This window comes from Carassius auratus, chromosome 13, assembly GCF_003368295.1.
Source record: "Carassius auratus strain Wakin chromosome 13, ASM336829v1, whole genome shotgun sequence".
NCBI classification, from domain to species: Eukaryota; Metazoa; Chordata; class Actinopteri; order Cypriniformes; family Cyprinidae; genus Carassius; species Carassius auratus.
The window spans coordinates 959,650-975,268 of NC_039255.1; the positions used below are offsets into that span (position 1 = coordinate 959,650).

Consider the following 15,619-nt stretch of genomic DNA (forward strand, 5'->3'; position numbering starts at 1 on the left):
TTGCAGCTGTAAGGACCCACAATTACCTCTGTCACAGGCTGCTGTTTTGCAGCAGAAGGGTATGGGATGCATTTCTCCTCAGCGGCGTTAATGATTAAAGGCTTGTGGAATGGGTCATTAGGTTTCAGAAGTCAGATGCAGCGTGAAGACCATGGACAGCGACACTCTTGTAGCATTTGTAAAAGAGATGGCTGTACAAACACACATTTTACATTTAATTGGACACGCTGTGTTTCCAGCAGCTGGAGTGAATATAAACGACCACGGAATTGCACAAGCAGAGAAAATCTGTTTTACTGATAAGCTTAGGAACAATGGTTTACAGACAAAAGAGAAAATATGATGAAATATGACTTTTGACTTCTGTGGCTGTGGAGGGAAATATAGAGTGTGAAAAATGTATCCACAGATTGAACGTCATAAGTGTCTTTAAATGTCTTAAGTGCTTAAAATGTCAAGTTCCCATGTCTTAAAATCTGAAAATCTAAAAGCCGTTTTTTTAATGCAAAGTATTGGTTCTATGCAAGTTATTATTTTTATTTTTTTTTAAACTGTTTATTATGTATGTCATCCCACATTTCCTATAAGAAGCGCACATAGATATTGACATAGCAAAAATATTATAGTTGGTTAGCTAACTGTGCAAGGGATGCTATGAAGTATTGTATTTTTATGAAGATCAGAAATGGCAGTAAAGCCATTTAAAATGTTACAGAAGATATTTCATTTAGATATTTCACATTTCTGTCCATCAAAGAATCCTGATTTTTTTTTTTTTTTTTTTACAATTTCCACAAAAATATTGAACTGTTTTCAATACCTAGGAATTAAATATATTAGAAAAGAAAAGTGTTGTGTGAAATTTTAGTAATATTTCACAACGTCATTGTTTTATGGTATATTTGATCAAATAAAAATGTTTAAAAAATTGTTTCGAATTATTGCAACATTTTGTGGTTGGGTGATTTTTATTGCTTGCTATGATCTGTGCACTGACATCACTTTTACAAGGTTTAATTTCATAACCAGTCCTAAAAATGTTGCCCAAAATAAATATTGTACCTACAACGTCATTGAATGATGAAGTTCGTAAGCACGTAATTGCAATTGTACTTTTTCTGAAAATGTTTCTTATGTGTTTCTAAAATAGGGAACTGTATTTCATCTATTCTAAAGTGAATTCTCCTGTCTCCTTGTGTGTTTCCTGCTGCAGCTGTGGATGGTTTTTACTGCTTGTGTAACCCTGGTTACGCTGGAATAAGATGTGAGCAGGACATCAATGACTGTGTCAGCAACATGTGTGAAAACAACTCGACTTGTGTGGACCTCCATCTGGTAAGGACAATTAATCTTCAACTAACTATGGACAGCTCTTAAGGAGAGAACAACAGCAGTTCTTAGAATAATACATATGGGAACTACATATAATAACCTCTAATACGCTGTAGCATCTGTTGTTAAATGATTATTGTTCTCTGTGCAAGGCAATTAATAAAATATAAATCATTCCTTGGCCCACCTGAGATATTATGTAACCGGCTCAGAACAAATAATGTATAGGCCTTTTGTAACCATGTTGTTCTTCTCCACAGACTCGTGCAGTTATTTCAGCCTGTTTATTTGTAAAACTTTGATATACTGAATAATTCAAAATGACTAATTACTATAAAATATATCAATTTAATGTACAGATTGTGTCCACGTACTGAATTCCTTTTTATTTTTCCTATTTGCATACTAAATCATATTTTGGTCTTTTATTTCTGATATCTATGTAGAGCAACAGTCGGCTTCGTATTTCCCATCCCATTCATTTTCTCCATAGGGGAACTGGTTTTTAACAATAATTTATAAACCTTAAAAAGACATACCTACTCTATGTTACAAGGTTGTTATTCGATGGTATATACATTTATTGAAGGTTTCAGTCTGCATTATTTTAGCTTATATTTAGATAATCATGTTAAAATGTGGAATTCTATATGGGACATCTACATTGCCCATGATTCTGCAAACCGTTCAGAGAACCGAAACAAGCAATTTGCACCGGAAGAATAATTTTAGCACCAATGTTTTTAGTTTCCAACAAATGTAAATTATGTTGTTTCTGTATGTGCAACAGCTTCTAATCAATAGTTTTATATTCATCTGTCAATTAGAATTTTTCATTTGCAAGACTTTATGGGACTGGAGTTATGGGACCAAGGCTGCTGAAAAAGTGGCCAGTCACTGATGCACTCTATTTAACCATATACAGTAGCTGTTGATTCATTACAGTTATGCCACTTGAACGGAAGTATACAGTACCATGATTCATAAGTTTACCTAAAAATGTACTACTCTGCCTTTCAAGAACTGTAATATCTGTGTGTTTTAGCCCCAACTATACTCCAATCCCAACCCCCAACATTATTGTCCCTGGTGTTATTGCTAAAAGTTTATCAGTGCATATTAAGGAGAAAATATTTGTTTTTATAGAATTTTTCCTTTGCTGGTGTAACTAAAGTAGTAGGGGAAAAGCTATGTGTCACAATTATGTCTAAACCATATATGTTCAGTATGGTTTTCACAATCCAATTTCACTTGGTAATGTCATATTACTGAAGCTGAAAATGTTGTAAATGTTATTTCAAGTTGTCTTTTAAAAATTCTAACATATAACCGAGTGCAACATTATTAGTATTATATTATTATTATTCTAATATTCTAAGTATCATTAGTATAATTTTTCTATTTCAGGCACTGTCATATCAGTCTGGACATTCTTTGAGGGGGAGTTTTGTTCTGTAGATTAAGCTTGTGTTACCTCACACTCTCTGAGAAACAAAAAGAGGGGCAATGAGAGCAATCAGTGGCTCAGAAGCCTGTGTGACATGTATTTGTTTGGCTCTTATCCCAAATCGGCTTTTCCTTCCCTTCAGCAAAACCACTCTAATACAACCAGAAAGAGAGATACCAGCCTCTGTGCTCTCATTTCACACTCTTCCGCACCTCCCCAGCCCTTTCTCTTCTTATTTATCTCACAGACTTTCTCTTCTTTTACTCTATTTTTATTCCAGTAGCTCTCAGAACAGAACAGGAGGGCAAAAATAGTTTATCATTTATTCATGATGAATAATGCAACCCTAGGCCCTGGTTTCTGAATGGAGAATGCACTTGGGCTATTCACGGCATCCCTCGAAACCTAGAGGTGTGAACCTGTGGACAGAAATGAAGGAAGGGATATTGGCATTCTTGCATGCTGAGTTAATTAATGATCTGAGTAGCAATTTTGCATCAAGGAAAGAGATCATCTTGGAGATGCATAGAGAGTCATTTTGAAAAAAGATGATCCAATGTCTTTGCTATTTCAGATCAAGAAAAAAAAACATTGATTGACTAGCCTTCTTGTTAAGGTGTCCACACCATGCATTTTTTTCTTTTTGTTATCATTAAGTTCATGCAAGACTTATGAGGTGGCTGCAGTCATCACGACACTCCATTCAAAGCCACGATACACTCGAAAGTCTAGATTTATATTTGATCTTGCTTACAAATTTAAAGGAAGAGATTTAAAAGAAATGCACGGAGCAATTATCATCTGACATGTTTATGGCTGGCAATAAAGTTTTTGAATAGCATCAATGTGTTAATAGCCTCTATATGCACTCATCACCATAAGAATGCTTTAAAAGATAGTTCTACTGTCGCAGGTACGAAATCACTGATTGGGAAATAATTTAGCTACTATGTAATTGAGCTCTTAAATTCTATGTTTTCACCTACTAATTATATAGCAAAGGATATGGGTCGGAGAGAGTGGGCCAGTCATGGAAAATCACGTGGGAGTTAATTACTTCCATACAGTCAGTTAATTAGATTGACCATCCTCTGTGTGTGAAAATGCATATTCTATCACGCTGGTTTGCCAACAGTAGTCTCCACCTGCCCAAAGCGTGGGTCTCTGGAAGAACAAACATGATAGGCAACGGATCAATCATCTTGCTTTGAATATTTGTGAACTTATCAAATTAATTGAATTGAGAGGCATGCGGAGAGAAGTGCTGACGTGGAGACATTTTCAGTGTTGTTTTGCAATGGGTTTTCAATGGGTTTGCTATATGGTCAAGCAAATATTTACCTTTTAAATTTTTTCCTTATTCAATTGCACAGTGAAGGGGTCACTATTTCTGTTTCTATACAGTATATATGTCAATTTTGATATGTATTTTTTTGTGTTTTATGATAGATCTCTTTTCACTTCACATCTCAGAAGTGTTAAACAACCTCAAGACAACATTCTGTTTTATATCCCCATAGCACCTTTTTTTCTGAACTTGTCTTTTATTGAAGGGGTTGTTACAACATATCCCTTGAGCATTATGGTTTTGTGAAGTGTGCGTAATGGCCCGATGTCCTCTGTGTTTCCCTAAGACATAACACATCACTCCATTTGAACACCACAGTCTATGTGTCCTCTGCTCATCTATTTGCTACATTAAATTTATATTAAATTTAAATTTAAATTGCCAATATCCTTGCTATAGTATCTTCCTTAACCCAAGAAAATTGGCAATCCAATTTTTCCCAAACTTTTTCACACATTGTAGAGTTTTAATCTCAATTAAGATGTATTTGCTTGTATGAAATGCACACATACATAAATGCATATATATATATATATTGTATTGGTAGCTGTTGTTTACAGTAATAGTACAAATTTGTTTTATTTTATATTTATTAATAATTTATTGTGAATATAACAATATTTGTACTAGTGTATAATCTATTAAATATTTTTTACAATAGCAAACACTACAATAAAATGTGACCAAATTAAAGACATCAATAATACAATATAATATTTTTTTATTTTTTATAAAACTGTTTTTATATACAGTTTTATGTGTAGTTGTTTCATAATCGATTTATAAATGTTCTGCCTTGCTTATCTCCAGCGAATTATATATATATATATATATATATATATATATATATATATATATATATATTTTTTTTTTTTTTTTAGTTTTTTTTTTAGTTTTTTAATTCAATTCTATTTGCTGTCTTCCCAGCATATACTTGAGCATAAAAAAATAATATGGTTCTACCTTCTGACTTTCATTCCAGGAATAGTTTAAGATAATGTATAATATATAGCTATTTTTAAATTAAGGTGACTACTTCAGCAATCATATTACTTATTGTTACAATTATTGGTTGTTATTTTAAAATATTTACAAGCAAGTGGTTCTTGGAATTCCAGTTAACTTTTTTTACTTTTTTTTCTTCTTCTTCTTCTTCTTCTTCTTCTTCTTCTTCTTCTTCTTATTCATGTGATCTGTTTGTGGCTACTCATGTTTAGTGATTAATTTTGACAGCCCATTTGACTAATATTTACTCAGATGTACACATTATTAAGTAATTATTTAAAAATATTGAATGTATTCTGCCATAATTTTGAGTATACTATTCCATCTCATTCCATAACAATGATCTTTTCTTGTGCAACTTCATGTGGAGACAGGATTTTTCGAAATCCTTTTCACCGATTGCAGTTTACTTCCTGTCAGTGTTTATGTAGTTATTTATTTACTTCTGTTAAAATAAAAATACCCCACTCAACCCCGGGTTTCTCGGGAGAGATACGATCTCAGCTGATGATTTAGCAGCCTAAATAAGATTATACTATCCTTTGCCAGGGGTGAAAAACAGAAGTCTTCTGGAAGCATCTGATCTATCTCACCATGTCTGCATAGCTTCTTCTGTCCTATGAATAAGGCCTGCGGTGCTCAGATTACATTAGGCAGAGTTTAACACTGTGTGTGTGTCTGGATGATGCACAGATTAGCATGCACTCCAGGATAAACCCTCAGGAAAGCCATGATGAAGAACTCTAACCATGCCTTAACTGTGCAAACCTGTGCTCATTTCCTTTGCATTGGATGAGACTGAATAAACCTTTGCCTTGCAAAATAACAGACAACAAACCACAAACCTTCAAGTGCCGTTCATTTCAGAGCATGGGGTGTAATTCTGAATATTTCTCTTTGAAATGTGTGGCTCATGCAGATTTCTTTAGTAATTTATGCCAAAATTAATAGCTTGCATGCCTTTAAAGACATGCCTGAATATCTGATGTGCAATGGTGGGTGGTAGAGAGAGTGCATTTGCATAGCAATGGTTGCTCTTCTGTAAAGATAACAACTTTGAAAACCATGCTAAATACATTTGGAGTTAATACCAGGTGGGCTGAGAGCTGAAGCTGCCCACAGAAAATTATATAATTTGTATGTTTTTTTTCCAGACTAAGAGTGAAGAATTGGAAGGTACATATAGATTTACTTGTTTGCTTGTTTCATGTTTCAAAAAAGGGTTGAAGTGTCATCTGTTATTATTTTTTTTATTTATATATGTTAGGACATTTTTGGAAACATGTTGGAAACACAAGTTTTTATTCAATGGCAAGTCAGTTTTTTACAATCATAAGGTACTCAAAAACGGAGGTAAGGGGGTACATCAGCTGAGTTACCAAAAAACTACCCAGCACCTGGGTAAAAATATTTAAAAAATAATATAATTTTGGAATAATTATTTGAATGTTTTAATGAAGACATTTTCATGTGTGTTGAGTGATTGGTGTCAAGGCAAGGGTTAGATGAAAGTGTAACACTGTTGTCTATTATCTGTTCATTTGCTGTCTTCATTTGCATTACAGAGTTACGAGTGCCTCTGTCGGCCAGGCTGGGAGGGGGAGTTCTGTCAGTGGGACACTGATGAATGTTCCTCAAACCCCTGTAAAAACAATGCCACCTGTACAGACCTCCTCAATGCTTACAGGTGGGTTGCAAAAACACAGCTTGACGGAGCAAAGAAAATCTGGATGAATGGACAGGCTAGAGACGAGTCACATGGTTGACTAGCTTTTTCAGCAACTTTCCTGCTGATTAATGAGGTTGTTCAGTTTATTTTTTTTTTTTTAGCATTAAAATCCCTTTCTATTTGTTTCCTGCTGACATTGACTCTTTAAAAAAAAACACATCAAACTTTCTTTTAATCATTTACCATTTATTTATTATTTCTCTGTTCCAGCCTTTACTATACTGGACAGTGCTTCATTAAGAATTTTAATCTGTTGTTTCTCAGTTGTAAGCTACTTTGGATAAAATGTCTTTTAAATTAATAAATGTGATGTAAACTTTAAGTGATAGTTCACCCAAAAATCTAAATTATGTCATTAATAACTTACCCTCATCTCGTTCCAAACCCGTGAGACCTCCGTTTATCTTTGGAACACAGTTTAAGATATTTTAGATTTAGTCCGAGAGCTCTCAGTCCCTCCATTGAAGCTGTGTGTACGGTATACTGTCCATGTCCAGAAAGGTAAGAGAAACATCATCAAAGTAGTCCATGTGACATCAGAGGGTCCGTTGGAATTTTTTGAAGCATCGAAAATACATTTTGGTCCAAAAATAGCAAAAACAATGACTTTATTCAGCATTGTCTTCTCTTCCGTGTCTGTTGTAAGAGAGATCAAAACAAAGCAGTTTGTGATATCCGGTTCACGAACGAATCATTCGATGTAACCGGATCTTCTTGAACCAGTTCACCAAATTCGAACTGAATAGTTTTAAACGGTTCGCGTCTTCAATACGCATTAATCCACAAATGACTTAAGCTGTTAACTTTTTTAATGTGGCTGACACTTCCACAGAGTTCAAACAAACCAATATCCCGGAGTAATTCATGCACTCAAACAGTACACTGACTGAACTGCTGTGAAGAGAGAACTGATGATGAATGCCGAGCCGAGCCAGATAATGAACGAAACATTGACTCGTTCACGAGTTAAGAACCAGTTGCATCGGATTTCTTATCACCAGTAGTTCTTTCAGACAGTTCGATTCAATAAATGCACAGTGGACAGTATACCGTTCACACAGTTTCAATGGAGGGACTCAGAGCTCTCGGACTAAATCTAAAATATCTTAAACTGTGTTCCGAAGATAAACGGAGGTCTCATGGGTTTGGAACGGCATGAAGGTAAGTTATTAATGACATAATTTAGATTTTTTTTGGTGAACTATCCCTTTAACTTTAGCATAGAAGTTGCTTCCGTAGGGTTTAACATTGCGTAATTTTTAAAACATTTATCCCTTGGTTTCAAACTTGTTATTTGGAAAAGGTTAGTAAATTAGAGTGACAGAGGACTGAAGTGTGACCTCATAAATATGTAAATAAGAATGTTGACCCAGGGTTTACAAATATACAGTGAGAAATCATGATACATGACTACCCGGGATTAATTAACATTTACCATGTGTTAAGAATGACCCTTGATTAACAATATAATGTCTGACAATTCCATTTAAATACATGACATTAGAGTTTTGAGGCTTTTAGTCCATGTGTGTCAGTTTAGAGGTCAACTCCTAAATGTTGATGTAAATACACTTAAAAGCAGGGATGTGTATAACATTTTTTAAAAAAACTTTTTTTTTTTTTTTTTTTTTATAAATCTTATAAAATTCACTCTTATAGTTTTTAAGATTTTATATCAAATGAACAGTAATTCAAAATGTAAACATGTGTTCTGCATTGTTATTCATAAACTGGTAAATCCTATTGGAATTGGGTTAACATCACAACTACAGTAGTTGATATTAAAAAAATTGTTTCGCATGGACTTTTTTTGTCAACCAAACCCAGAAGACATGAAAAAAAAAACATGTGATTTTAAGTTCATATTTCAGTAATTTCCTGTGATCAGTTATGAATGTGGAAGTGCAGTGGAAAGAGCAAATTGAGGATTTGGAAAGAGAAATGTTGGAGGATTTCGATTTAAGCCAAGAGGACACTGGTTTTCCTTTGCTGTAAACAAAACTCACTGGACTAACATATTCTCACTGGAGTTTACGCTACACCTACATCCTACATCATCCACAGGAACGCCACTCTCTTGTGAGCTTGCGACAGTTAGTGGAAGCTAGAGATCAAGTTTTATAAAGTTTTAAATATATATATTTTTCTTACACAAATGCATCACTTCGCTTCGATTCAGAAGGCCTTTATTTACCCCCAAGAGCCGTGTGGAGCACTTCTTATGATGGATTTATGCACTTTATTTTGCTTCAAAATCTAGACCACAATTCCCTGCCATTATAAAGCTTAGAAGAGCCAGGACATTTTTAAAAATAACTCTGTTTGTATTCATCTGAAAGAGGAAGGCATATTCACCTAGGATGGCTTAAGGGTGAGTAAATCATGGGGTCATTTTAATTTTTTGGACAAATTTTTCAAAAATGTTGACCTTACAGAAGACATTAGCATGTTTCTGGTTCTCTAATATTGATATTTACAATAATATAAATTATTATAATAACTATTATGTGTTGTAGTTGTACAGTAGTATGTGTTAACTCATTTTCAACATTTGAAAATTAAAGTTGTACTGGAAAATGAATAATGAATATTTGATTATCATCCAATGAAATGAGCTGCATCGGACTATACAGCTATTTAATTAAACTGCTGCCTTTGATTTGATTATTGCAGTAAGCTATATTGTGATTATCTTGCAGCCAAATGTATTTATTTAAATTGTACTTTCAATATAATTACGTATTAGCTGTTCATCAACTCACGAACCCCCTGCAGTTCCCTCGCAAACTTCCGGGGGCTCATTAACCTGCATTAGTGAAACCCTGGACTATATGAAAAACAGCACTAAGTTTAGCCACCTATTCTCTTGTCAAGCAGAGACAGACTGCACTTTCACAAATGTGTGAGATAATGAATTGCAGATGGCAGGTAAAACAAATGAATCAATCAATGGAGCACAGCAGGTGGAGGTCTCTCTCAATCAGTGACTCTCTTGAGGAAAAAGCTCCTGCTTCTGAGTCACCTAATATCCCCTCTTGCTAAGGGCAGCAGAGGGAAGAAGAGAGAGAAAGAAGGAAGAAAATAGACTGAAATGAGAGAGAGAGAGAGAGAGAGAGAGAATAGAGGATGGGTTTGAGATGGGGACTGGCAGCACGGCTGTAAGATCACTGCCACCAAGTGGAATGTAGATCCCTCCGGCACTCTCTGGGATTCACTCTGGTAAATATAATCCCAGCTCGCCGCTCTAACCTCACAGTGTCCTACTTCCAGCTGTCTGGGATTTAATGGTCCTTAGACCAATAGTGCAATTAACCTATAAATCCCCTCAGCTGTCCAGAAATCTCCCAACAGTGATTCCGTTTTGAATATGAATGGCAAAGTAAAGTAAAACAGCTTTGTTTGGAGCTTGATTAGCTTTTTTGGAGATTTGTGGCACATAATAGCCAATGTCTGTAAGCTTTGCTGACAATACTAACTTTAACAGATGAACAGGTTCGATTTTTGTGACATAAACTAAAACTTACTGGCTATTTAAAATAAATACATACATAAAAAGAGACAATCCATTTGATATCCAACAAATTTCAACAGGAAATACATAAAATGGACTAAGACATTTGTGTAAGTAATTTACTGTATCTCATGGGCTGTTGTGTTTTGATTATGACAATGATAGAGGATTTTTGAAATGTGCCCGCTATGATTTTCATCTGCAGTTCTGCCAGATAATTATGACTCATTGTTCATTTTATTTTAATAACATCTCAAGGAATATCATGTATAGTCTCTTTAAAATAGCTTTTGTGTGGGGTTTTTTTTCCCCTGAAATTAAGTAGAAGGTTTAATTTATAACAGTTTAGTTCATGACACACATTGTAATCCTGGTCTAAAATGAACAAAAAGGGATTTTCAGAGACGTATGACATTCATTAGTGAAAAGCACCACAGGGTAAAGCCAAATCGGAGTCCTCCCCTGGGGGGATTTGCTTTTATGCTACAAGGTCACTGTGTGCCAGGAGTGTCAGTTGGTCTGTACATTAATGAATATTTTAATATTACAATATCATTTTCCTCTGTAATTTCACAATGGAATTCCAAAGGATTTCAAGACACTATTATTTTCTAAATTATGTTTTAAAAGGATAGACCAACCGACAATTAAAATTCTGTCTTCATTTACTCGCTCTCATGTTGTTCCAAACCAGTACATCTTTGTCCTTCATCAAATACAAAAGATTATTATTATTTTTTAAGGATATCCTTGCTGAAGTTTTCCAATAAAAAAGGTTAAAGAAAGAATAAATGGTAAGTGGGGTTGTAAAGTTCCAAAATTATTATTATTATTATTATTGTATTCTTATTATTTCAATTTTAAATGAATGCAGTTCTGTTGAACTTTCTAGTGCTGAAGAAATGCATCTAATTTCAAGCAGCACAGCTGTTGTCAACATTGATAATATAATGTTGAAAATGACAGCTAAAGTAATGGCTGATAAAAAATTTTGATTTGCAACCACAGGAACAAATTACATTTTTAAATATATTAAATTAGAATACATTTATTTTAAAATCTAGCATTATTTCACAGTCTTATTGTGTTTTTTTTTTTTTTTTTTACTGTATTTTAACAACAAATGCAGCCTTGGGGAGCATTAGAGACTTTTTTCAAAAAACATAAAAACAGATCTTACTAAACCCAAACTTTTAAACGGTATTGTAACACAAAAGTGATGTACTTTCTGATTCTCTTTTATGGTGCAATTTTTGTAATTTTAAAGCTTGACACCATTTGGTCGTAATTCTTGTTTGCTATACAGAAAAGAGTTGCCACAGTATTCATCAAAAATAATGAAAAAGTCACGTCAGCTTAAAAAAAAAAAAAAGAACTTATGTGAAAATACTTCTTTTGCCTCATAGGTGTACGTGTCCTCATGGCTGGACAGGCCTGGATTGTGGAGAGGATGTGAAGGAATGTTCATCCTCTCCCTGCCTGAACGGTGCACATTGTGTGGAGTCTGACATCCCAGGGGAGTTTTCCTGTACCTGCCCGCCCTTCTTTACCGGCCTCCTCTGTGAACAGACCTTCAACCCCTGCGACCTGCGGCATAACCCCTGCCTGCACAACTCTACCTGCCATGCCAAGTCAGATGGAACCGCCCTCTGTGTTTGCCCAGTCGGTGAGATATAGCATCCCAACTATATCCTACCTTCTCTCCCACCCACATGCTGGGTCAGATCTGTCATTCAAAGGTGCCTTATGTTTACTGCTTGTTTAAATTCACGTGCCTTTCACTGAGTTGGTTATTCAGGTAATATTATGCATTTCCTTCTACACCTTTGCTAGATGCTTATTTTAGTCCACATTAAATGAACATGGAGAAAGATATATTTTTTTTCACCACATCCATACATGAATCCTTCTGAATGGCCATTAAAGCCGAAAGATGCTTTTTTTCTGCCGGATGGTGTACTTACAGCATCTCCTGCAGGATCTAATGAGGTCATGCCCCAACAAAACCTTGACTCCTTGACCTCATTGGAGACATTTTGTACACTAAGTATAGACACTTAATTATATTATTATTTTCAAAGATCAAAGAAAGTACATAGATTTGGAAATTCACAAAGCAATTTATATAAAATGATTTTTACTAGCTCTTATCTATTTTCCATGAGCAAGTAAGGAAATTTGTTGAAGGTCATAGAAAACCCTGCAATAAAATCACAGCACTGCTTTGGTGGTATACTGATGAGTATAGTTTGCTTCCAGGCAGTCAACCTGGATTTGATTTCTTGGTCAGCACACTGATCTTGGGTCTGCTTTTGGGGTAATCTTATTGTACCTGTACAGTGACTATAAAGAACTTAACTGGAATATTTACACACTCTTCTTTTTTTTTCTTTTTTTTTATGGTTTTGAAAGAAGTTTCATATGCTGACCAAGGTTACATTTATTTGTTCAAAGATACAGTAAAAACTGTAATATTGTGAAACATTATTGCAAATTAATATCACTGTTTTCTATTTTAATATATAGCAAAGCTGAATTTTCAGCATCATTACTCCAGTTTTCAGCATCACATGATCCTTTAGAAATTGCTTTAATACGCTGATCTGGTGCTCATGAAACATTTCTTATTGTTGTGAATGTTGAAAAAAGTTGTGCTGCTTAATATTTTTGTGGCAGCTGTAAGAACAGCGTTTATTTGAATAAGAAATCTTGTAATACTGTTATACTTTTAATGTTCATTTTTAATGTATCCTAATAAAAATATTTCTGAAATTTCTGAAAAAAAAAATCAAACAAATAAATGCAGTATTGATATCGATCGTAACCGCCCTGCTACAATTGTAGACCGCAAATGTGCCAGAGAAACTAGTAAAGCCATACTAAAGTGATTAGCGACCTTTGTAAAACTAAATTTCAGCCACTTGCTTGTGATCTTGAGATCCTTCAAAAGAATACTGTAAAGTGATAGTTTCTGTACAGGAGTAGCTTGTTGTTAACCCTAATTGAGCAGCACGTAGGTGTGATGAATATGTCAACGTGCACGGCTGCATGTGAGATCGCAAACATAGATTTTTTTTATTAGCCTTGAGCCACTTTTGCAGCTTGATTTCAATAGATGGTCTTTTTGAATTGTCGAACAAACAAAAGTGTGTTGTTTCCATTGTATGACCCTGTTTAATGTGTTTTAAGTAAAACATTTGAATGCAGATAAATTAGAGTTAATAGACAGTCATGTTTATATTCTTTCTCATTTACAATAATCTGAAATGCACATCTAATATCTCCCTTGAATTGTGTTATATTCAACTAACCTTCAAATCTGCTGAAATACTCAACATTTCTGTACTCATAGAAGGAAAGAGTGGCTCATGAGAGGAAACTGTGGCTCTCTGGATATGCATGACTTTCTAGTTTTGTTCTGCCAGCTCTCCCCTGCAGTATTTGTCCATTGATGTCTTCAGCATGGGAGAGAATTATTAAGGATCACACAGTGATTTGAAGCCATTGTAACTGCTTGAATCGTACTTTCTTTCTTGTTAAACGGTGTCTTACCCTTCCAATGATTTTCCCATTTCCTTTGCTTTCCTATTTTTGACTTTGTCTGCAGAGACAGGACAGACCCTATCACTTCTGCCAAAGAACAAGTTCCAAGTGTTTCATTAAATATTGGCTGCAGGTTTCCATCAAAGGAAGAAGAGCCCTGTCTGATGAATGCATAGAAAAGGGGGTGCAAGAGAGGTTTCTGCACAATCTCTTTAATCACAGTGAAGCGTACTCTATTGCACATGCACATACACGCTCATCTGTCATTTCAAACCCTCCTGATATTATTATGCTTGTTGAGACCAGATCACTTACTCATAATACATGTCTGCTGCATCTCAGGCACAGATTGCTCTAACTTGAAATTTTGCACATTTGTATTCAGTTGATCACAGCGATTCAGATGCTATTACTCATTCAACAGTAGTGAATACCACAGTACTATGCAACTGTATAATGCAGAGGTCTGTCTCACTGTGTGGTTACTAGGGATGAGTATTTGCAAGTGACAACAATGGCAGCAACGCTTTTGGCACTATAATTAGTTGCAATGGCAGTACTTTAAATCAGATTGCATTGTATCCGGTTGTACCTGTACAGTAATGATTAAAAGAGCTTCACTACATGAAGATAATTAAAGTCCTGGGCAAACCAACATATGCAGTATGTAGTCAGTATTTCACATCACAACCTAGAAATAACTGTAGATTTTTTTAAATAATGATGCATGGGCCCTAATAATAGCAATAATTCTGCTAGTCAGTCTTAATAAAATGTGCATCCCTAGTGGCTACCCTAAAATCGTTTATCCCTTCTGCTGTATTATTGAATTATAAGCTAAAAAAGTCTAACTCATAACTTTTAACAGTCCATCGAGAGAAAAGCCCATGAGATGAACAGCGCACACCCCTGTCTAGAATGCATCTGGTTGTTATGAACTATGATGTGGCCAAATGCCTTTCCTCCTTGTTATGCATCTTCGATGGCACCTGCATGATCAAACCTGCCTGGCATCCCTTCTTTCGCTGAGGGCATCCTGAACGAATGTAGTTTGTGGGATAAGAGATGCCAGTCAGTGAAAGAATTTTTTTTTTTTTGTAGTAACATATCAGGCAGGAAATGAAAAGAATGCTGGGGAGGGATGAGAATTGAGTCCTTTGGCAATCCGTGGATTTATGTTTTGGGGAGAGAAATAGGAAATTAGCATCCACTGCTGCATACATTACTGAGCTAGAGATGTGCGTAGGCTCACATGCCACCTCTTTTTCTCTTTATTTCTATCTCTCTCTCACAGTATCTCTTTTCTTTCTCTCTCATTCTACAGACTCTCTGACTCACAGTTGTTCTCAACCCACACTTCATATATTAGTACATAGGTCACCTGGCAGATACACTGTGTATTATTGTACAACCGATGGATTGAAACCCAGCCAGCATTCCTACAAAAATGACTTCTACCCCAAAGCTGCTGTACTTTGCCCTTTTTTGTAGTAGTCTGTCTTTTGCAGACTTGTTTATCAACAAATTGTCATAGTTTGCTCACCTTCATGTTGCTATTATATTATATAATATTATATTATAAAAGCACCTTATTTGTTTAAAGTGTTTGCAAACCAAATGTTATACATTAGTAGTAAGCTTAATTTTAAATGAAAAAAGTGCATAATACACTGCTTTCGAATGCCTTGTTAGTTTTGTGCATAA

General features: G+C 35.0%; 1 protein-coding gene across 1 annotated transcript in view; it reads left to right on the forward strand.

Moving 5' to 3' along the window:
* The window catches only part of eys (eyes shut homolog), a 123,619-nt gene that overhangs the window by 45,198 nt on the left and 62,802 nt on the right, over window positions 1–15,619 (forward strand). The window contains exons 18-20 of the mRNA XM_026277713.1: window positions 1,214–1,335; window positions 6,698–6,819; window positions 11,779–12,038. Of these exons, the coding sequence (XP_026133498.1) occupies window positions 1,214–1,335; window positions 6,698–6,819; window positions 11,779–12,038 (504 nt within the window). The remainder of the gene's footprint in view (window positions 1–1,213; window positions 1,336–6,697; window positions 6,820–11,778; window positions 12,039–15,619) is intronic.